Here is a 24,596-nt window from a genome sequence, read left to right as displayed (position 1 = left end):
TGTTGTTAAAAAAGGGTTGCAAATATTGATTTAAATTTACTCATGTCAAGGGAAATATACATTTTAAACTATAAATCGGGCAATAAAAAAAACTTTATAACTTCAAGAAATTATATCTAATTTAAAGAAACAATATTCCTTTGATTCCAGTTACTTGTTGATAAATGACTGCCTCAGAATGATTAGTCACAAATAATAAATGTAATAAAACATTCAATATGTAAAGTAATCAAATATTTCGTTATTATTATAATGTACCTAATCTTAAATTTTGTTCTGTGTGATATTGTTTTGAGAATTTCGAGCGAATTTCGAGCGAATCGTGGTGAATCACAGTGGATTTGTTTTGTGAGTTGGGGGTCAGGTAGGAGGATTCCCAGGGGCAATGGTCACACCTCTGTGGATCGCGATTGAGGGGCTCGTACTCGTACTCGAACTCGAACTCGATCCCGAACTCGTCGTGTATTCGTATACCTTGTGCCCCCCGAGAAGCACAAAAAACAGCGACGACGACGACGGAGACCGTGGAGATGCGGCGCGCGTTCGCATCGAAAGTTTTCTTGTGACTGACGAGTTTGAGGCTACTGCGGCATCGACTTGGGCATCGACTGCGGCATCGGCAACGGCAACGGGGCCCCAAGAGGCACTGTGGTGTCAGATCGCCCCGCAGCACACACAAGTTGCCGGCGATATAAATAGAAGCCCCGGCGGAAGATCCACATTCAATGCGAACGAACTGTGTCTTCGAAGAGCAGGAAAGAACTCGAACTCTCGAAAAGAACCGAAAACCATACTTAGAATCAGCAGAGAGAAAAGATCGTTAGTCCGATATAATATACCAATAATATCAAAAAATATAGTAAATAAATATCCGTAATTATAGTTATAATTTGTAAACTAAATTATTTTTCTAAGGTCTATTCTAGGTCTACTTTTTGATCAGAAATCCGGTTTCGGATCGATAGGAACAGCCCGATATAATAAACCAAAAATATAAAAAGTATCGTTAAAAAAATATCCCTAAATGTAGATGTCATATTTGTTTAATTGTTGTGGTAACTGTTTTTAAAGTTACTTATTTTTTTTATTTAAGTATTTTTACAATTCCGGTTTCTCTTATCCACTGTGCATATATGCAAATAATTAAAATACAAAGTTTTTAACTAAAGCCTAATGAGTCAGACTTATTCTCTGGAATATTCATCTAATCAGTGATATACATATATATTTTTAGTTGCTTCAATTATACAAAAAGTTATAGAAATCTTTTAGATTTGTATTTGTAAAACTATGGAACTAATCCCCAACTATGGAATTGTTTTTTTTCCGCACAATCTACTGATCGAAGCCACTGTGCGAATTTTCCAGAGAGAGGAAAGAGTTGGCCCGGAAATGAGAGTGGGCCAAAGGACAGGACTCGCGCTCTCCGCGTCTCAAGTTACTGGTGATCACCGGCTCTCCCGCCGATCTGGACGCTCTCTGGCTCTCCTGGAGGTTCAATCAACTTCGATTGGAGGACGGGGCAATTAAATCGATAAGCGACAAACATCGGCAAATGCAAATTAATTAGACAACTGCAGGCTGCCTGCCTGCCGCTTCCACTTTTCTCGTCTCGTTGCCTTGGAAAAATCCAATCCAATTGAGCTAAACGATTCCAGAGCTTTCAGCCAGCTTGACCGGCTTTTCTTGATGTGTTGCTGCTAGAGATTTTCCCCTGGATTCGCGTTTTTCTCCTTCGGTGCGTCTGGTTTTTCCACTGTCCATTGGCTTTTTCCACTTTTTTTGCGGCAAATGCGGAAGTGTGTGAAAGAGAAAGCGCATAATCCAATAAGAGCGTCGGCAGAGGGTTAAGGAAAAAGGTGGGAGGTGGGTGGTGGGATGCGGAGTGGGTGGGGGGTGGTTGGGAAACAAGTAACAAGTGCAACCGCAAAATCGCAATGCAAATTGTGGCAAGTGGAAAAAAGTTGTGGCGAGTAAAAGTGGGAGGGAAATTTATAAGAAGGAGTAGAGAAAGATACAAAAACAGTATCATATCATTTTATTTATTTTAAGAAAATCCACTTAGTTTTTTTTGTTCAAAAAACTATAATAAATATAATTTTTTTATGGTAATAGTATTTTTTTTAGAGTACAAAAAATAAAAATATATTTTATAATCAACCTTTTATAATAAAAAAAAAATAATATTTATCATAAAAATGCATCTATACTGAAATTTGTAAGAACTATATTTTATGTAATTAAATAAAATGCTTTTCTGACAGTGCAATTGTTTTTTCTAAAATCCTTAAATCAATTTCTTAAATATATCAGATATTAATAGAAAACAGGTTCTCTAATTATTTTCAAATTTAGTCACTTTTTTTACGAACTGTTAACTGTAAATTTTTCCTCTGCGCAATTGACTTTTCCCTTTTCCGGCAACTTGCGCAATCCTAGGCATCGAAAGCCGTTTATGGAAAACCTTCGAGAGTTTTAGCCATTTCAATTTGAAGTGGTGCATTAGTAGCGTCAACTAGCCATATAAAAGTGATAGACATATTAACCCACTACTCCACATTGCTGCTGGATTCAGAGAGCGGCAGACAAAGTAGCAATTTTCAGCTCAGTTGCGTGCTGCCTGTTGTCTATGTGGGTAGAAGTGGGTGGCAATGGATAGGAGTGGGCGGGATGGTGGGCGGTGGGCGGGTCGGTAGTGAAGCATGCATGCCAGACACGCGAATGCGATAAAAATTAACGGCGACGCCGCAAATTTAGTGGGTCCATTTCATTTCATTCCATTTGAATCGAATCTTATCACCGATGTTTGGCGATCTGTATTACATATTTATGACATCAAACACAACTATTCAATCATTTAAATTTTACATTCCAATTATGTAATAATTCCAATCAAATTATATTTAATACTTTCTATACATTTTTTAAAATCAAAATAAAGAAAGTTATAGGAAGTGATTGTAGATTCCTTTGAATTTTCTTTTTCCTTTCTGGTTTATTTACGATTTTCCGACCCTGAATTCCCTAATGATAATTTTAAATAAATTGTTAGGTTGTTTATTAAATAACTAAAAAATGAAGCATTTCATATATTAAATGTATATTTTTTTTTAATCAAAGTAAAGGAAGGTCTAGGAAGTTATATGGTTCCTTTGAATTTTCATTTTTTCCACTCTGGTTTATTTACGATTTTCCGACCGACACAAAAACACTTTTACACACTCCGAAGTAACCGCAAACGGAGGAAAAAATGATAACAAATTGAATTGGCAGCAAAAAAAAAGAGAAAGATGAGGAGGAAAAAAGAGTGCTTTATGACTTTGGCTAACTTTTGCTACGTGCATTGAAAAGCCAAACTGAAAAGCGGCCGAAAGCGAGAGAGGCGGAAAAACTGTTGCATGCTTTTAGGCCGGAAATTATATGCACGATGTGAGACCGTTAGTCAAGATGGCGGTGGGATTGGGAAATGTATTCCACTATAAACTGTATATGTATACAAAATGGTTTCGGAGCGACCTAGCAATTTTAAAATGGCTTCCGATTTAGAATTTTTGTTGATTTAATTTTGTGGTTAAACTGCGCTTAAGATCTATTTTTATGAGAACTCGAATGGACAACAATACCATTCTTGCTTTAATTAATTTTCTTTTTACTTTTCCTACAAATAATACATCTTGATTTAATTTTTTAATATTTATTTTTAAATATAAATATTTTAACAATCTAAAATCCGTCACTTTTCTTCAGTTTGGTTTTTGGGATTTTTGGTCACTTATTTTTAGTTATAGAAAATTTAATTGCTTTCTTTTCGTTTTTCTTATTTTTACTTTAGTAATACAAAATCTTAATTTAATTTCTTATTATTTAATTTAAAAGATGAAAATTCTATATTTTAAACTTCCTATTAGGGATTATCCAGTTCAATGGTGGAATTTTCCCCTCTCTCTATTTTATAACCCAGAATATTTTTCGCTTCCTGCACCTGTATTTTGGGGATAAAATCCGTCCCTTTTCCTCAGTTTTGTTTTCTTTTTTCAGGGGTATGAGTGTGCATGCGTGATAAATGGCTTTTATCTTTTTAAAGCACTTCACTGCACGGCTTTTCCAGCAAACAACAAAAATGGCAAATGTCTGCTGGGCAAAAATGGGGAAAAATAATGCGCGGCGCAAAAAAAATTATCCAATGTTAGTGCCACGCCCCTTCCGCACGCAACGCTGCCCCCTTTTTGTGTTGTGGTTTTTTTTCTTCAGTCGGGCAGCATCTGGCGTCTGCCTGTTCTCGTCCTCGTCCTCGTCCTTGCCACCCCCCGAAAAACCCCCTTTTGCCGCGAAGAGCTGTCGTCCTTTGTTGCCGCGTTATGAGCAAGTTAATTATGGTGTCTGATATTTTCCCGACACTCTTTTCTTCGGATTTTCTCTGCTTCAGCTCCAGGATTTTGTCGCCTCGAAAGGCTCTACTAACGATTCTGTAAATTCTTTCAGTTTTCTTCAATGTATTCATTTAGTTTTGTTTTCTATTTTTATGGAACTCACAAAAAAACGAAAATCATAGACCATAAATAAGAGTTATTTACGACTTTTATTTAACAAGATCTTTATTGAGAGATTTAATGAGATTTTCAAAGAGTAAGAAGAACATTAACATCTGCGAGTTTGTAAATCAAATCAAACAAATGAAATAAGTACATAAATAAATTACTAGTTTTAAAAATATAAACACATTACATTCATAAATGTATTACTCTTAAGCCGCTTTTTAAAATTTTTAGAGACCTTTCACATATTTACTTATTTAAAAGAAACTTAGTTTAAAATTGCAAGGGCAAAGCTGGGTAAAAACCATTTAAATCGATATATTACTTTGGCTGTCGACTCACAGCAGGTGTATCTTATGTGCCAGGCGAACTAAAACCTTTCTACCTTTCTCTCTCTCCCTCTGTTCGAAGACTCCAAAAATCATGAGTCACAAGTTTGGAAGCTGTGGAAAACTTTTCCATCTCGTCCGCTTATGAAAGGACTTACAGCCGAACTACTCGTAGTTTTTGGGCGCTGCCACCACCGTTCGCTTCGTTTCATCATTAATATTTAAGCATCGTCGATTCAATCGATCCACATAAAATGAGCAAAATAGCAAAAGTTGGGAAAAAAGGAAAAATAAACCCGTGTGAGGCTGATGGACAGAGAGTCACGGCCAAAGAGACGGCATCGAGTCAAATTGAAGTTGAATTTCCCTTCCGCTTGCGTTTAATTAGCGAAAAGTAATTACTTAATTAGTTTGTGCCTGTGTTTTGGTCGCCATTTAAGCGGCTTAACTTTGATGGTCGGAAAACGTATTTAAGGTTGATTAGTTTTACGGCCAAAGATCCACGACTCCAATCTTATCGCTAATATGTGTGTATTGAATGGGACTGGGACTGGTCTAAATACTCGTACTGTCCACTGTTCACCGCAGGCAAATCAAAAGCCCATCAATGACCGGTCACCCCGGAAAAACGCCTGCTTTTCACTTCGATTTTTCCCCACCGCCACAAATAAATATAAAACATTATGGGTGAATAAAAATGTTGTGTTGCCTACTTTCAGGCCATGTTTTTTATGCCCCTTGTGGCGCGATTCAAATACAGATTCCGAGTACAGATACATGTACTGATGCAGATACAAATACGGATACTTGCACCGGAGACTACGGTTATGAAAAATAAACAAAGTGTTGAAGCAGGAAATCCGAAGTTGGAAATACCCTAATAAATAAAATTGTTATAGAGAGAATTTTATTATACGTTTTATAAAAGCAGGGGATAAAGATAAAGATAAATTTTAATACATCTTTAAAATATTCAAGTATATTCTATTTTATAATTTTTACTGCTAGGTAATTTAAGTAATATTTTATATGTTATAATAATTATATTTTCGCTTTCCCTTTTTGTGATATTTACTTCTAGGTAATTTTAGTATAATTATATTTTATTCAAATTTTCAATATATTTTAATTTATAGGTATCTCAAATTACTGCGTATTAATAGAATATATGTTATATTTTAAAATCTCTTTCTTTTAACAAAATCTTCGTTAATTTACCCAGACTTAAAGGGACTTTATAGACCCCAATATGTATATTTCTTGCTCCCTTTCCGATTCAATACGAAATACCCCCAGTCAGAGTATAGAAATATATGCTGGGGTATAAATATATTTTTGCATACTTTCGGTTGCCGGCATAAAATTCAACTTTGTGTCATAAACACCACTGAACTGAAGGGCCGCAACACCTGCGACTGCTAAAATGCCGGCGGGCCACAACAAATCAAAAACATGACTACCCAAAGTGCGAGTTTGGATGAGGGGCCAAAAAGAGGGTAAAAGCACTGGTGGGGCGGGGTATTTTTGGAGATGTTTGGAGTTATGTCTAGTAAATAAATAAAAGCAATAAGCAGACAGCAGGCGACAGGAGACAGACGACAGCAGACGGCAGACGGCATCGTAAGTAGGTAAGCAGCGCTACTAAAAGACAGTTACCCGCCCCCCAAAGAGACTCGGAGTCATTTCTCTGGTTTAGTGTTAAATTTTAAGCCATAAACGGGGAAAAGGCACCATCAAGGATAGGCGGGTTCCCTCGGAAATATACCTACCTCATACGCTGACATAAACATGATAAATAGATGGTGTGGTGAATACATTTGGGCAGTGTTTCGCAAATTAAATTCAATAATCATACACTACTTTCGATTTTTTTAAGTGTTATACATTAAGAGGTATTTTCCACAAACTATTTGAAACATTTTTCATAGGATAAACAAAATATTATAAAATGTGTTTTATTTTTGATTAATATTTAAGAAACTTATTAAAGTCAATTATAACACTTATTTTAAGGATTGGAAACAAAATAATTTGATAATTTACATACTTACTTGTTTTTCATTATCTCCTCCTCAGGAAACCCTTAAACCAACTGAGTATCATTCAATAATGTAAAAAAAATGGTAAGTATATGTTAGATAATTTTGACTTTGACTCAAATTTTAATTTTTCATTTGCAAGTTAATAGATATAAATCCACTTTTTTTTTTAATTTTTCTTTAGTCAGTTGGAATTTTTTGTTATTCATGCACCGACAAGTATTACACACTTAAAACAGAAGGCAGCGGGGGAAAAGGTAAGGGGCTGAGTGGATTACAAGTTCGCAACAAGAGATCTATGTACTTTTTATGTCCTCAGTCTCCGTGGGTGGAGATGCCATGTTTTGCGATGGCCATGGATGGGGGAAAGGGGATTCGGGATAAAATTTGAACATGGGGAGCCGGTCAGGTGGGAAATGGTGAAAAACAACAGTTGAAATTCCCATGGTGCAAACTTTATTCTATTACGACTGCCAAGGAACAAGAACCAGGGGGAAAAAAGAGCTGAGAACCGAAACAAGAGCAGCGAAAGCGAATAATTGAAAGTGAGGACTGGAGATTCCAAGTTGGAGGCTGCGGCTTTCTCTTCTGTCTCCTGTCGTCTTAGAACATCTTTCTCCGCCAACTTTTTCAGCCAGCTGAGACACACAGTCCCCACAACATTTTCCACCAAAATTTCCCGACTGCGCTAATCCAGCGCCACATTTATGGCACTGGGATTTCGTTGGGCTTAGGAGTTGTACGGGAATTAGCTGGGCTGCCTTCGCTTCTGGGCCATTAAAATGATTTAAATTGGCCGGGGAGTGAGTGAATGGCTTGTATGTAAATGAAGTCTTAACTGTGGCTAAGACCCAATGCCACACGGGAGTTGGTTAAACAACAGCTGCCAGTGGGGAGCCCAACTCCCATGGGATCTGGGGGAAAAAGTTAAGTATTTTCAAATTCATCAAGTTTAATCCCAAAAATCAATTAGTTTAGTTTTGGGTAAAGTTTTATTTGTGATAATAGTCTTAGGAAAAATATTTAATCTGATGATTTGTATTCCGAAATTAGGCTTGGAAATAATAATTTTATTATTATATTATATCATCAAAATAAATTAGTTTATTTTGGGTAAAGTTAAATCTGTATATAATAGTTTAATAAAAACTATTTAATCTGAAGACTTGTTTTCTGAAATTATATTTAAATTCTGTTAAGACAACCTTGGAAATAATATTTAAATATTTTATTATTATCATCAAAAATAATTAAGATTATTTTCTTTGAAGTTGAAAAATATTTAATCTGATGACATGCCTTTCGAATTTCATTAAACTTTTGTTAGGACAGGCAGGACATTTTATGATTATCATTAAAAATAAATTAGTTTTGAGTAAAGTTTAATTTGTGAAAATTTTAATCTAATTTATTGTGGCTTACGTTCTTCCTAATAGTATCTGAAAAATTCTGTTAAGATAGCCTTTTAAATAGTAAAAATATTATTATAACATATCAGAATTATTCTATCATGTTAACAGAATTACCTCTAGGCATCAGAGATATGGAAAATAATAATATGCAAATGCATTTTACCAACCCCATACCTTTTATCACTCATCCCGACCATCATCTTAATGCATTTATTTTGCTAAATAGGAGTATCTCAATTACAAATTCCATTTAAACACCCCGGGTTCAAAACTCAACTTTAAGACCCACTTATTTAAACCTCCACTTCTAAACCCGCACTCGAGAGACTTCACAGGCTCTGCGTTAATTTCGGCCATTAACTCGATTAGATCCTTTGAGTCTGCACTTCTAGCCAACAGACAGGTCACTCCTCGAGGTGGCAGGACGGAAAATAATAATTGCCAGAACAATGAACGGCGGAAACTTTGGCTAATAGAAAATGCAAACAACATATTAAACAATTAAACGGAAATTAGCACAAAGTATTCAGGCTGGATAGCAGGATGAAACCGAAGTGTGGCAGATCCGGCAAACGGATCCCGGCATCAAGACGGTTCATTAATAAACGGAATTGAAAGTGAACGGAAATGAATGCAGTGGCCAAATGAATGTATGAAAATATTCCAAGAGTGACTGCTAATGAAGCCCCGGCTTTTCAGGTAGTGGGGCAAGCAACTAAACGGAAACATCGGAGCAACCGGATATGGGGTGGGGGTGGGGGGTTGGCTAGTCCCCTCCCCCTTCTCACAAACACCGAGACAAAGGGGAGTTCGGCCAACTTAAATATGCAAGACAGCGCTCGGCTGGGCGCCAAATGTGCCACCCCCCACCAACCCAGGAGCCCCAGGAACCCTCGAGCCCCACAAACCCAACCCCAACCCCAAAACAGAAACCCCAAACCCCCGTAAACTTCAGCGCCAGCTGTGCCGACAACACCGCCAAGAACTGACTAACATTCACATTCACACTCCACACGCACTGAGCGAAAATGAATTATCTATGAATAACTATAAAATAGGGGTCGAAAAAAACGGGAGGTTCAATCACAGGCCAAAACGGCTTGACATAAAAATCGAAGAAAAAAACATAAATTCGAAAATAAAGCTAAGAAGGTTTTCAATCACCTCTTTAATTAAATTATAACCGTTAAAAGCTTAGAACTAACACTTTTATCTTTAATTCAACTATCGCCAGAATTTAATAAAACGTAAATCATATAATTATGCTATTTACAAAGAATGTACAAATTAATTGATTTATTCTATATACTCGTTTAATATTAAATAAAATATAAATCATTATGCAGTATCAATTGACTAAAACACTTAGACTTTTGTCGTCCGTTTGTTTTTTTCCAGTGCACCTCTTCAGAGCCCACGCTTTAGAGCAGCATAAACTTACAACACTTTTACCTCATCATCAAGGACTTGAACTTAAGGAAATTGATTTTATGCAACGTTTAGAAGAGCAGCAAGGAAATAGAATAGAATGTGGCAGAATAAAAGGGCTGGGACCCGAAGAAAACCCAAGGACCAGACGTTTTGTATGCTAAACCGCAAAGAAAAATGGTGCCAGCGGTGAGGATGGGAAAAGTGACATAAATAAAATCCGTGACTATAAATCTAAGGCATAAGCGGTTAAAGAGTCAGCCAAAAGACGCGGCACGTAGCCCTCTTATCCTCCATATCCTCGATGTCCTCTCCCTATCCTAACCTTTTCGGCATCCTCCATCAGGAGTCGCAGGGAAATGAATCCCGCAGAACGCAGATAAATATGTAAATAGATACAACGCGGATTATGCTTTGGACAACAATGCAATGGATATACTTTAAATATTGGATGGTAGAGAGAATTTGTGGATGGGGAATAAATTCCAGACTTTAACCGACTGAAACTTGTAAATTCAGTTAAAGAAAATGCAATTAAATTTATAAACTTAATTTGTTACTAAACCCTCTTTATAAAATGTAAGCAAATAAGCTCAAACTTATTAAAATTTATGTTAAATAGACCTGAAGCTAGTTTTCCAATCGCCCGTTTTTGACTTCCCATTTTCGGTGTGTCAATTGCCTGGAGCTGATCATAAAGTTTATTTCACTCCACTTGAAGAAGGGATTTTACAGACTACCCTTCCAGGACGACCATATCCTCCACCTGTAGCCCCCGTTTTTATGACCCACCCACCTGTTTACAATTCAACAATAAAAGCGAAAATCGATCGAGGCAAGCGAAGAAACTGTCATGCTAGGAAATATGTTGCATACCCAAAAGCCGTTTGGGTTTATTTTGAAATATATTTCAGTTTTCTGGAGAATAATTCGATTTATGTATTTAGGGTAAGCTAGGTGTTTACCGAAATCAGAATATTATAATAATAAGAATATTATGAGAATTATACGAAACCTTGAAAAAAAATTGTCTCGCTTTTTTTTTCTAAATATAACCCCTTAAATCTACAAGTAACGGGTATCAAAACAAAAACAATGTCCCCGAGAGGAAGGGTTAAGAGGATGGCCTGCACCGATGGGGATTTTCATAGGTAAAAAAGCCCCATTTTTATGGGCCCGCAAGGGTCACATTAAAACGCATGTTAAGCAACACGCAGAACAACTGGATAAAGGAAATGGAAAATGGGAAAAGGGTTGGGTGTTTGTTTGGTTGGATTGATTTGGTTTGGTTCGCTTGGCTTCAGTTTTCCTTTTCGGAAGGATTGGAGGGTTGGAAAATCCTTTTTCGCACGGCTTGACTTTGGTCGGCAATGCGGCTCGACTGGCATTTTAATAGACTGTTGACTGTTCTCACTGTTTACCGAGTGTCTGGGAGCGTAGGAGCTGCCAAAGATGAAGTACAAGAGGATAGTAGCTACGACTACCAAAATTGGCTTACTTTCAGTTATATTCCAATAGATTGTTTACTGAATTCGTAAAAACGCGAATTCTTTAGCATACCTTTAACTGAAATGGACTTCTAGGAATAGCATCTTATATAGCATCTAACTTGAGTTAAAATTGGCTTACCTTCACTTATTTTCTAACTTGTTGCTTGCTGAATGCCTAAAAACGCGAATTCTTTAGAACACCCTTAAATTAAATCGCCTTCGAGGGCAATGGTAAATTTAAAACGTAACAAAGGTAATATATTTTGCTCTCGCTATGCTTTTTAGAATTTCGCTTTCAGAGTATTAAAGCTAGGGAGTTTCCAATCCCGGTATAAATACTCGTACTTTACATAAAAATTTAAGAATTAGATTTTGTTGGTGTCTAATCCCTCACTTTGTCCTCGGTTTGAGGACAACTTTGCCATCGCCAGCAAAGCCATCTACATCCCCCGGCCGCTCGATAAGAATAACTTCGTGGGATGATGGTCCATCGCCGGCAGCAGGAGGATCCACCAGTTTGGACTTTTCCATGGAAATACTCCACCAGCCATTGCCTTGGTGGCGCAACTCCTTGGCCTTTTCGACCAGCTCCAGACAGGCGACCTTGGCCCCATCGGCCAGGTCTTCCGAGTAATTGGGTAGGTTGCGGATGAGTTGGAAGGTACCCTTGACACCTTGATTGTAGTATTCCCTGGCCAGTTCGCCTGCACTGAGGTCACTCGGCTCGAAACGCAGCACGCGGCCCAAAAGTCCGACCAACGGCTGGAGACCCGTGGTGATCTGCTGCAGCAGCCTGTCCGTCTCCTCCGTCTTGCCCCAAACACCCATGCGGTTCGTCATGTAGACCGTCATCGTGACCGCCGCCGTTCGCGCCATCAAAGTGGTGATCATTGTCGTCATAATTCGGGATCACAACTATTTGGAATACTTAGGATTACTCGAAGGAATCTATGGGTTTCAAGCGAAAACACGGGGAAGTTACGAACGCAATAATAAAACACTTGCTTTACTCTTACTCACACCAAACACGTTCTGGCTCAAATACTTTTAGCCTTTTAGTATTGGCCTAAAATTCTAGACCTACTTTGATGAAATCAAAAAACTATAATTTAAAGCAAACAAATTGAAATAAATATCTTAAGTTTTTTAATTTGAACAAATTGACCTAATAGATGATTCGAAATAAAAATCAAGTTCGCAAAACTTATTCTTCTCAATCGTATCGAGGGATGCTTCCAGTTTGCCCCGTTTTCAAACCCATCACAAACAAAGTTCTTAGGTAAGTTCTTTCAAGTTTGTTCCTTGGCATCCCTTCATCAACGCCGTGATATCCTCTTTTTTGGGGCGGCTATAAAAAACGAACACACACTATCTTTGAATGGCGAAGCGAGGAAGCCCGAAACAAGTGAGTAAAAATCTAATCCATTACTCAAACCAGCAAACTGAAAAAGTAATGGTATTGCCCACAAGCAGAAGGAGGCGTCGAAACCGGATGAGGAGATGGCGTTGAGGTTTGGATGGTGTAAATCTTTTGTAACGTTTGGGTGTCCCCTTTTTTTATGGGCTTCTTATACCCTTTGATTTGGAAGGTAAAAGGTTATCTTGATTTTTTGGTCAATGAAATTAAATATTTGTATTTTAAGTACAGTTCTAGGATCGAAGCAAATTTTGTGTTGCATTCTTTTTGAATACCACATTTCCTGTCATTTTTCAACCGAGTGTAAAGGTGAATGATTTAGGAATCTATAATAAATTCAAGAATGTAAATATGATATTCCATTTATTGATGCATTTCAAGAACAAGATACTAGGTAACAGTTAGTCGACTACAATTCTCCTCACTTATTTTTGGGCAAGGACAACATTCCGTGTGTGGAGCTACGTGAATGGAAATAAAACTGCAATTCGGTTCAGCACTTGGACCAGTTGAATGTCACTCGGGCGAGTCAAAGGCGAGACGAATCTTTGGGTCCTGTTTGAAGGAACTTTGACATCCGCCACAGGACACTGTTTTTTTTTCAGTTTTTTTTTTTTAATTTGCACAACTTTTGACCCAAATTCATTTGTCACAGAATGGAGGCGGCCAAGCAGCAAAGGACCAAATTCTTGGCCCCAGGCAACGTGAGTCTGGCAACTTTCTATAAATAAATAATAGAGTGGCCGCAAAAGGTGGTCGAGGGTCCTTGGTCCTGGGCCAGCCAGGATGTGTCCATTCATTGGCAGAGCCATAAAGCCGGCAATAGATGGGTCCTGCGTGGCCGAGGTGCAAGGCGTGGAATTGCGGCAGCATGGGTTAATGCCTCTAAAAACATCAGTTTGTTTGGGCTTTTATTGGTCTGCAGATAACATAGTGAAATCTGTTTTACACATGCTAGATAAGGAATGTGTACCAAGGTTTCTTAAAGAAATGTGAGCAATGTATATCAATTGGTTTGCATTTCCTAAAAAATATGAATTTATTATAACCCAAAATTAACTTTATTTATTAGAGAGCTCAGCTTTAGGGAAAAAAATTAAAACACACCGGAATTAAATCGATATGCCCATGGTAAATTTCTAGTATTTATGCGCACTTTTTTTACCATGCAACACAGATTTTGCTCTCTTGTAGATTCTCTGAATTCGAAAAAGAGAGCAATATGGTGACTTAAATTACGTTTCATATCAATTTTTTTTTTGGGTCTAAAAACTTAATTTACCTTAATTTTTTATTCCGATAGGAACTCAAAGAATTCGAATTGGCATTGGGATTTGCATTACATTTTCGGATGATACAAAGTTGTTAAGAATGTTAAAAACGGAATCGTGACCCCTTTGTGATCCTAATGAGCTTCTCCCCTACTTTTCCCTTTGGCCGCCCACAACTATTTGCTGACCAAGAATTTTTCGTTCCAGCTTAATAGCCGGAAATTAAATCAAGATTTGCGGGCTTAACTTTTGGGGATGCCAACAAAAATATAAGGGATACGGAGACACCGGACTTTCATTTGCATATTTTGTACCGCAGTTGCACACGGGGTCCTAACTCTCATTTAAAATTTCGCATTCATTCATTCCCCGCGGTCTGGTTTTTACCCAAAAAACCCATTCGACTGACACTTTGACCATGAAAATGAAAATATGTTAGAGTTTTTTGCGACCGGGCTAAGAAAAATGTGGTAGTCATGTGAGCAGAGTTTATGTGTGTGGATCTGTGAAAAGCGCAAGTGTAATTAGTGTGAGGCTTAACGGGGCTAAGCCAACAAGCGGATTGTGGGCTGGGTTTTGGAGCAGACTGCAAAAAAAAGAAGGCGAAAAATACCAGTTCGGGTCTGGAATGCGGCCTCCTCTTCTCATTCCCAAATCTCTAGGGATTTAGAAGTCGCTTGGCTCGGAGGTTTTCCGAAAAGTATGTGTATTTTCATTTTAAACATTAGGTTGGGTTGCTAAAACGATCAATATCAGTATGAATTCTATCGATATTGTAGCTCAAAAAAATAATTAAATATTTCCAAATGATTTCTGGTAGTTTTTGGATATAAAAAGTATTATTACACCCAGAAAACAAAATGGACTAAAAAGGGGCCTAATTACCTAAAATTTTAGGAAACATGGCCAGAAAAACGCGCCAAGGCCATGCATTACCTAAAATGTTGTCCATGTGGACTATATTTTTTACGCAGTCTTGAATTTATTTCTGGTAATCGTTACCTAAAAAAATGGCTAGTGGACTAGATTTTTAGGTCAAAATTACGTAAATATTAGCTATTTTCAAAAAAGTTAACATTTTTACTATTGATAGTAACATATTTGTTTATTTTAATTGCTTATATTGTTTTATTCGGATAAGTAAATATTTTATCTTTCTGAAAAAACAATCATTTTATTTTGTCCTCGGTGGGAATCGATCCCCGGTCTTCTGCGCGAGCGTCCAATAGGCTAGCCTCTGGTCTACGGAACTACTTAAAGGCCCTGTGGCAAAACCGAAGCCTGCTTCTAGGTGCACAGGCGAATTCTATTTTTAGAATAGGGCACTATTACCTTAAAAGTAGGAAAATAGTCCACGTTGGTATTGATTTTATATATTGAAACTTTTCCATCACTAGCTTTAAGAGAAGTCTAATAAAATTTGTTAATAATAAACTTAAAAAACCGAATAATTTGTTTATTAATATTAAGGGCCAATATTTGTATTAAATTGTGAGTAATAATCGACTTCAAATTATTCCTAAATTTTAGGTCTTATGGACCAATTTTATGGTTACGATGGCCTATAAAAATCTCTTTGGCTTTACCTAAAAAGTAGGAACATAGTAAACATGCTAATATTTTTAGGTAACCCATTACCTAAATCTGAAATTTTAGTCTATTTAAATTTTTTAGGTCATACGTTACCTAAAAAATAGTCTCACATTTCTCTGGGTGTAAGTATATTTATAAGAACACAATGATACCTTAATCGTTAGGGGTCAACTTTAAACTTCGTTTTACTTTAATGTTGTTTAATTTTAAATGGTCCCACTATCGATTGTTTTTTTCTACATTTGAGGACATAGTATTTTCTAGAACTGCTAATAGCCTGCAATTTAATAGGCCCACGTAGAATTTTCGACTTTTTGCAAAGGTTGGGTATATCATGGATGTGGTTTATTTTTCTTGGCTTGTTTTTCTTTTTTTTTCATACTCTGCGACCTGGCTTTACAACTATTACGAAATTGCATTTTGAATAGTCGTGGCATTTGGATATTCTGGTGCCTTGCTTTTTGCCCCCGCAGACAAGAGTCCCATGAATGCAACTGAAACTAAAACTGAAACCGAAACTGAAACAGAAACTGGAACTGAAACTGTCTCTCTGGGCTGATAAATCGCCGGTGCATTATTTACGGTCTGCTCTGCCTTTTCAGCTATGCATGGGTAGCTTTTTATGGGCGACACCTATAACGTATACGTGATATTCGGTATGCGGTATGCGGCATGCGGCATGGTATGGGAACTTTGTTTATTCTTTAATTTAGTGGGCAAGCCAACGGCAACCGCACATAACAAACGGCAATCAGAGAAGCCAACTGCAAATGGCCTTGCCAAGTGCCAAGAGTGTCGGGAATTATGATCCGCATAAAAATGTTTAGTGCATGGCAGCGACAAATCGAATGAAGGGAAGGGGCTGCTTTTTATAGCCTGCCAGTCGAGATGAAGTTGAAATGTTAAAAAAGAAGGTCAAATTGTATCCACGGAAGATAGAAAATATTTGTGAGCAGTGCTTTATATTTGTCTTAACAATTATCTCATTGATTTATCAATAGAAAGCTGATACAATTGGTTAAATAAATAATGCCAAAATTGTCTAGAAAGTATTCATGGAATATTGTGGAAAGAAATAAATAAATTCGGCAAGATAGTAATACACAGAAAAAAATCGACAACATATTAGATTGATATGTGCAGGTCAGTTTAATATTTTTTAAATACATTTGGTATTTTAAAATACAATATCAAGTTAATATGTTGGAATCATAAATCATTTCGACTTTTTATTGATATGAAATAAGGTAGAATTGATTGTTTTCTGTGTACTTTTTATTTGATTTATTGTATAATAATATTTAGGTGGCAAATAAACCACATATGTATTTGGATAATAAATATAAAACACTGAATGAATTGCGTTGCAATAATAAATATCCCATCAGTCCGCTTTGGCTTGTCGTAATTGGTTTTCAACGAACGATTTATTTTAGATTGGCAGCGTGCTTGAGCATTAATTGAATGAATTATTAGCGGCCAATATATAAAGTGGACTTTATCAATATTGCCTGGCGGTGGAAGGTGAAAGATGGAAGTGCGGCAACAATGCATTGAAATATTGGCCCAATGCGCATCAGTCAGTAAATAAGATAAATAAAGATCCGAGGAGCTTGACAGTCATAAAAAACACATCCATCAGGCGTGTTTAAACGATTGCCATTAACGATGATGATGATGTTGTTGGCAAATCGAGGGGGTGGATCTACGGGGGGGAGAAGGGGTTTTGACTATATCTTCTTTATGGTTCTGTCATGGTCTCTCTATCTCTCTTGCCCGCGATTTTATAGCAAAACTTCCGGTAATCAAGGCGATGTGAGAACAGCTGCTGTTGTCTTTCGCATTTCGCATTTCCATTGAAACACCTTCGCAGCAAAAACGACTAAAAAAAGGGGCCGTGAATGGGTGGTGCATTGGACCCCAACCAAAAGTGGCCTTGATTTGCCACCATCCTCACAGCCAACGAACACGAATCCCAATCCAAAAACAATGAGGCTTTAAATTGCATCTTGAGATATAGGCATATAAATGTGTATAATAAGAGTGCTGATGGAAATCAGAAATAGTAACAAGTGACCATGGAGAGGGGCTGAACCGCTGCCAGACCGAAATGAAAGACACGGGCGTTTCGGAAAAGTGCGAGGGGGCTGAGGGCGCTGAGGAGGGGCAGTGGAGAAATACAGGAGCAAAGTCTTTTGATTTATGCGCAGCAATTAATTTTTTGCACATTTTTGCTGCTACTGCCATGGATGTTACCATGGGGAAGCTGCTGCTGCTGTGCTGCGGATGATTTTGGTGTTGCTGCTGCTGGCGACACGGACACGGAACTATGTAACAGGCGACAAAGCATGAGAGGCACACTGCCCCCAATGCCATTTAAAATGTAGCGAAATATTCTACAAAAATTCTTACTCTGAAAAAAAAATCAGTTCGATATGTCCAGATCCATTCAATATCTTTTAAAGATCAAGTTATTCATATCATTTTAATATGAATTAATATTATTTGTATCTTATTTTATATTAGTTGTTCAATAAATGCTAAAAAGATTACAAAATATTTAGAATTTTGGGAATTGGCTTGCATGTTTTAATAAAAATAATTTAAAAGTCAATACAGATTTAACAGATATTCTGATATTATCTGAATTTATTTTGTGATCCCCAAATAGTATAAAAATAATAATAAAAATGTATTTAATTTTTTTTTAAAACCAACGACACGTTTCCGCCAAGATTAATTGTAGTATTATAACCGGCTTTAATTTGTTAAATACAAAATACTAAAATAATGTTTTAAATTTAAGCAACAATTATTTTGTTTAAAAATCAAGTAGTATATATTTTTTTAACTTTACCTATGCTCTATTAGTGTTCAATCAATTTGAATTTACAGGGTCGCTTTCGCCCCATCCTGCCCACAAACCTGTTAAATGGGATTCCCTGATTTCCGTTCATTTACACAAAGGACTGGAAACCACAGTGCGGCTGAGCACGCAGACACACACACTCGACAACAGTGCCTGCGAAAGGTGCGTTCACGCGTAACAATGCATGGGATTCCCCCCTCAAAAAAAAAAGAAATCCCCTCCGCTCGTTTTGTCATTCTCCGGACGGAGGGACGCCAAAGTCTCGGCTCGGTGCGGAATTCTCCGCTCCATTCTGTTCCGTTCAGTTCCGTCCGCATTGCCTGAAGTTTTTGCGGCCGAAAATGGGCAACGTTTTGGAATTTTAGTTTCGCTTTGTTGCCCCCTGTTGAACAACCCCCCAACCCTCAACCCCCAACGCCCCTGCCACATGTCTCCGTTTTTGTGGTTGTTGTCAGGCTAAGTGTTTGTTATGATTTATATTGGTTTTATTAAATGTTTCAACAACCTTTCTGCCAAAAATTATTTACTGCAGCCCATGGAAACAGGCAACGCATACACTCAGAAAAAAAATCGCCCTAAATTTTAGAAAATCGCCATACTTTGAAAATCGCCTTGAAATTCAGAAAATATTTCTATTTTTCAGAAATATTTTTCTAAATAATAAGAAAAACTTACCCTGATTAGATCAACTCCTCTTGTTATCCACTTTTAGAAAAATTTTCTGTTATTCAGAAATTTTTCTTTCAAACTAAGAAAAAATCGCCTTACATTTTAGAAAATTGGCCCAATCGGTAGCCTAGGGGTCTAATGCGAGCGGATTATTTGTTTTCTACGCTTATATTCGGAAGCGTGTGTTCGATCCCACGTCGAGGCGGACATTTTTTGCGTCTTTTTTTTTTTTTTTTTTGGGCATTAAAATGTATACTTTAATACAAATAAGGATTTAGGTAAGCTAACACACACATAATGGATAAATAAGAGTATAAACCTAGAACCCAAGAGAACAGAATGAGAATGTACTTTGTACAGCGCCTCTCGTGATGCTTCCCTGGCGCAGCTAGTAGAGTGTTTGACTGCAAACTGTGAGGTAAGGGGTTCGAAGCCCGCGAGCGACCAAAATGTTTTCCTCAAGATAGTAAGTTATTTGATTTTTATGTTTATCATTAATAAATAATATAATAATTTCAGTTATTATTTCAGTTACAATTAAAGATTAAAAGTGTGTTTGTGTACAAGCATCGTGACGTCATCCATGTGTTTAAATAGAGGAGAGAAAAATAAGTTGAAAAACGAGAACCTCAACAACAACACCCCACACCGACAGACTCCACCCAGTCGGCATAACTCCCGATTCCTCGATTTTTTTTTTCTTCTTCTTATTCAATTTTGCAAAAACTAACCCTAAATTTAAGAATTTTTTTTTCTAATTTTTAGAAATATTTTTTCTAAAAGGCAAGGCGAGCTGCCTTTGGCTTAAAAAGTATGGCGATTTTCTAAAATTCAGGGCGATTTTTTTTCTGAGTGTATATACGCAGCCAAATTGAGGGGGCAAAAGTGACCAGACACTCGGTGTTCCGGTACTCCGGTGCTCCTGTATGAAGTGACATTAAAGTCGTGGGCCGGCAACAATGTGGCAACTTTGCGTAGTTAATGAGCTTTAAAGGTGCATTTTCACATTGCAGCATTTTACAGCGGAAAAAATGAGAGGAGCAGCTGTCCCAGAACGGATACTAATGGAAAAAGGAGCACTTAAGTTTTAGCATCAGGAGACAACGTTTAGTGACAGAGTCTTTGAGATGAAAGGGATGGAAATCGGGACACCAAATTATGGTATCTCACGAATGCTCTTCGAATATTTAACCAGTTTTTAAATTTAAATTAGTTTTAAGACTTCATAGGAAAGTTTTACATTCAATATAAAACTAGTAATAATCTCTTGTAAAACTAATTACTTCAAATTTTAAAATTATATTTATATTTTATAGCTCTTAAATATATTTCAAAATAAATAATTGTTTGGTTACTTATATTGACAATTATAATATTAAGGTAATAAGCTTAAGGCATAGAAATATATAAATAAATTTTATTAGATTATAATCTCATTCTGTTGAATAGCTACTAAATTTGAAATTTTTATAAATTGTATAGCGTTTTAAAATTGGAAATTAAAATGAAAATTTATTATCTAAAGTGTTGTTTTTGATAAATTTATCTTAGGACATACCAAAAAAATTTGTTAAAATAATTTAAACGGTCAAAAGAAATCGGATTATATGTGCTAAAATACCTCAAGTTTATTTTGAGCAATGTTTATTCCAAGATAATTCGCATGCCGCACGCTTGAGCAAATCGGACTGCCGTCGATTTCTTCTGCCACTTGGAGCAACTTGTCATTGCAGCTTAGATGACAATGTTGACTGTAGCCAAAGTGGCAGGTGGACCAAAGGAGCCAAAGCCAAAAAGTGTCCTCGCAGACGATGCACGTTTTTGACGGCTTTATTGTTTAGCAGCCAGAATTTTCCAGAGGAAAATGAGCAGAAAGTGCTCGAAAGTCGCCAAGTTGTTGATTCGTCTGGGGAAAACGGGGAGTTGGAGGTGGAGGTGGGCTGAACTTGAATGACTTTTCATAACTTTATAAAACTTTACACAATGCACGAGAGCCAACGACGAAGGAGAAGACGACAATGAAGAAGAAGCCGCCTGACAATGGCCAAATGAGTGGCTGAAAAATGGGTGGAAAACTGGGGGGTTTTCCTCCCTGGTCCTTTTCTTGCTTTGGCACGTTTCCGCTTCCGTTTAGTCTGCTCTGCTTCGCTTACACTTGAGCATAATGAATATTTTCCCAAATTGAAATGTTGTTTGTCCTTGCCGAAGGGAAGGCTCTCCATCGCTGACCCCACTGTACAAACCCCCCACTTTCTTCGAGTCACTTTCACTTTACGACTGCCTGGGCAAAGCTGCATAAATATGAAAAATGTAAAATTTAATATGCAATTTACGTCACTCGAAAGTTGCTTCCCTCATGGTCCCAGCATTTTGGGTCCTTTCAATTTGCATATTTCCCTAGCTCCACCCTCCTTTGTTGTTCTTCTTAATGTTTTACACTTTTGTTTAGTGGACTTTCTTACTTTTTGGGGTTTTTTTTATATTGTCTTGGGAAATTTAGAGCGAGAGCCTGTGGCGAATGTGCTATAAATATGTGTGCCGAATATTCAAACTGGCGGCTTTGGGGCCACAAATGCGGGGGAGTTGCATAATTGCCAAATCGCAGATTTCAATTGACGTCCATTTCAATGCCAGATTGAAATGCGGGAACCTCGAAATCGTTTCACGGCTTTTGGCCACAGCACTCAACCCAGTCACTCACTCACACTCACCCATTCATTCGTTCATTCATTCGGCCAATGATGGACAGACAGTTGTATGCTAAATATGATTGATATCCACACAAAAAGTGAGATATCTCTCGAGATCAGGTCATGATTTCCATGCCCAGAGATCGAGAAATCGAGAGAGCTGCAAAAAGCTAAAAAAAATGAACAATCATCTCAGTCCCACCATCATCGATTCGTTTGGCCTGCTTGCAAGATGACAAAACAAACATTAATGAGGACGCATTCATGATCCAGCCACAAGATACTTTTCCCCCTGTAACTCACACATTTCACCGCTGCGTATTTGACTTTGACTAATTTCAACAGCTTAATTAAGTTAATTGCATCTCTTTGACAAAAACCTCAAATTAGTTTGGTCAATTGCGGTAGAAAGTTGGGGATAAGTTCTGTGGGAAGACTCAGATACCCTCGATATAAGATTGTAATAAACTTGACAAATAACTCACTAAAATGCTCTCCTGCTAAAGGATTCTGAGAAAAATGCATAGTTTTAAAATTGAACCGCAATTACAGGCGAACGGATTGTTGGTTTGTTATTAAGTCGAAACAGTTCATAAGTCAAACTCTTTATCTTTCGAATCGCAAACTCAAAATCATGTTAAGATTTTTTTCAGCCAAGTTATTAACGAAAGATTAAATATCTATGTCTTTACAGCTGCCGTCAAAATAATAGTAGTACTGGTTGTTGTAATTTATCAATAATCAAAATAAACAAACATCTTCAAATAGTGAATACCCCTTGAGAAGGGTACAATATGCTGTGGATTAGACGATGACAGCAGTGAGCAAGAGGCAAATAAATTAATTATGTTAATCTGTTTACATGTCAGCCGCATTAGAGCCTTTTCTCAACGGCGCTTTTTCGGGGATGTCTCGAGTGAAAATGAAAATGTTTGCGTGTGCGTTGTGTTGTTTTAGTTAATAAAGCAAACACCTGTCGCACTTGAAGCCGTTTCTGTCCCATCTCCGGTCTCCTGTGGACACGCATACGCATCGTTGACAGTGTCAAACTTAAAACGCTCAAATTGCACAAAACTTTTGACAATAATCAAGCCCATGATGATGACGACGATGATGCTGATGGCCATGATGGCCATGTTGGCGGGTCGAGCGATACTCGTTGAATATATATAGACGGTCCTAGACATCATCAATTCTCGGAGTCAGAGGGCAGAGTTGGGGATAAAGAACACAAAACACTTGGGTAGCAGAACAGAAAGTTTCTGCGGTTTAGCAAGAAGAAACAGTGGGTCGAAATTTAACTAAATGTGGAGAACTAAAGAATTCTTATGGAAATGTTTCAAATAAATATTGGAATAGGTTAAATTTATTTTTTATTTTCTATAATTATATTAATTGTAAAGACTTTGTAAAAGTTTAAATGCCATTTGTTTGTGTTTATAAACATCTAACAAAATGTAGAAGAAAATTTTCAAATCGGACTATTCGCTAAAAAGTTATAAGCAAATAAAGCAAAAACTAATGCAAGCAGTGCAAGCAGTCCTTTTACAGCTTGCATTACTTAATTTCCCTCGCATTCCCTTTTGCTTTAGTAAGCTTTTAGTTGGTGCCACAGTCCATTGTAACGGATGTTGATGAGGCATCGTGCACTTTAGGCAAATTAGTTACGCAGCTCATGTTCGTGTGGGTCCTTATGGTCTCACCCTCGCAAGAACCGAAACCAACCCACCCATCGCCCATCCACCGACTGTATGTGTTGGCAAACAAATTTAATAAATAGCTAAACATACAAAAGTCACAACCCTTTGTACCAGCAGAATAAAAGGGGGAATGTGGGGTTTCAAATGGATGAAGGGAATGGGAATGAAATGAAATGGTTCTTCCGCCTGTCAACAGGCAACAGAGCCATGGAAAAAGCCATTGGCTCGCAACCCTCTCCCCAAAATAAGGTCCTTCGCCCACTTGCCAAGCCAAAGCAGCCAAACAGCCAACAAACCACCCAACCCAGTTAGACATATTCATATTTACTCAAGTTTATGGTGCCTTGTATTTGTCTTTGGTTTTTGTCATCGCCGACATTGCCAACTGCCACATAAAATATAACACTTCATTTACAGACCCTCGTTTTGTCCCCTTTCTTTTCTTCTCTGTTTTTTTTGCTCCATCTCAAGTGGAATTCTTTCAACGCCTACCACTAAGAAGGTCGACCAATGGGTGGGTTTTTCCATGGGTCTCGAGTCTCGAAACTGTGGTTTCGCTCATAATTTATATGCTAAACATATTGCGCTTACATGGATTACCCAAAAATATCGATATACATGCTTACATTTTCATGTTACACATTTTGTGGGCCCAAGTTAGTTGGCTTTTGGGCTTTTGGGCCGGTTACAACTTAAACTGTCAGCAGCAGTCGACTTTTTGGCCAGAGAAGGCTAATGAAAAGGTTAAGACAGAGGTTTTCATGGTGTCAACCGGAGTGGTGACCCCGACCGGCACCCTCGTCAAGTTGTCGCCACGTATTGAAATGCAAAATATCTTCAATTTAATCGCAATTAACCGTTTAAGAATAGTGCGAAATAAATGGGTTGAAATTTATTTATTTACGGAATTTTGAAAATCTTTAATGAGACTATCTGAAATTTTGATTCTACATTTTTAAAATTCGAAAATATTTTGCAGATGCTTAAATAAAATAAATTAAATTAATATTTCAAATATTTATTCAGACAGAATAATAATTTGATATGAAATGGTGTCAATCCTACCATATTTCATATCAATAAAAAGCCGATATGAATTATGTCAAATTTATGATTCAAACATATCAACGTGATGTTTTATCATATCATATAAA

At 37.3% G+C, this 24,596-nt stretch overlaps 2 protein-coding genes across 2 annotated transcripts in view; both read right to left on the bottom strand.

Annotated features, from left to right (window-relative positions):
• The window catches only part of spri (Src homology 2 domain-containing protein sprint), a 116,643-nt gene that overhangs the window by 75,216 nt on the left and 16,831 nt on the right, over positions 1–24,596 (bottom strand). The window lies entirely within an intron of this gene.
• On the bottom strand, positions 11,466–12,320 carry LOC108060860 (MICOS complex subunit MIC13 homolog QIL1). Its single transcript, XM_017146767.3, has 2 exons — positions 12,254–12,320; positions 11,466–12,181 (listed from the first exon to the last, which is right to left on the bottom strand). Exon 2 carries the CDS (start codon positions 12,131–12,133, stop codon positions 11,624–11,626), a length of 510 nt encoding a protein of 169 aa, XP_017002256.2. The 5' UTR covers positions 12,134–12,181; positions 12,254–12,320; the 3' UTR covers positions 11,466–11,623.

Source organism: Drosophila takahashii, chromosome X (assembly GCF_030179915.1).
Source record: "Drosophila takahashii strain IR98-3 E-12201 chromosome X, DtakHiC1v2, whole genome shotgun sequence".
Classification (NCBI taxonomy): Eukaryota; Metazoa; Arthropoda; class Insecta; order Diptera; family Drosophilidae; genus Drosophila; species Drosophila takahashii.
This window is presented reverse-complemented; position numbering and strand designations above follow the sequence as displayed.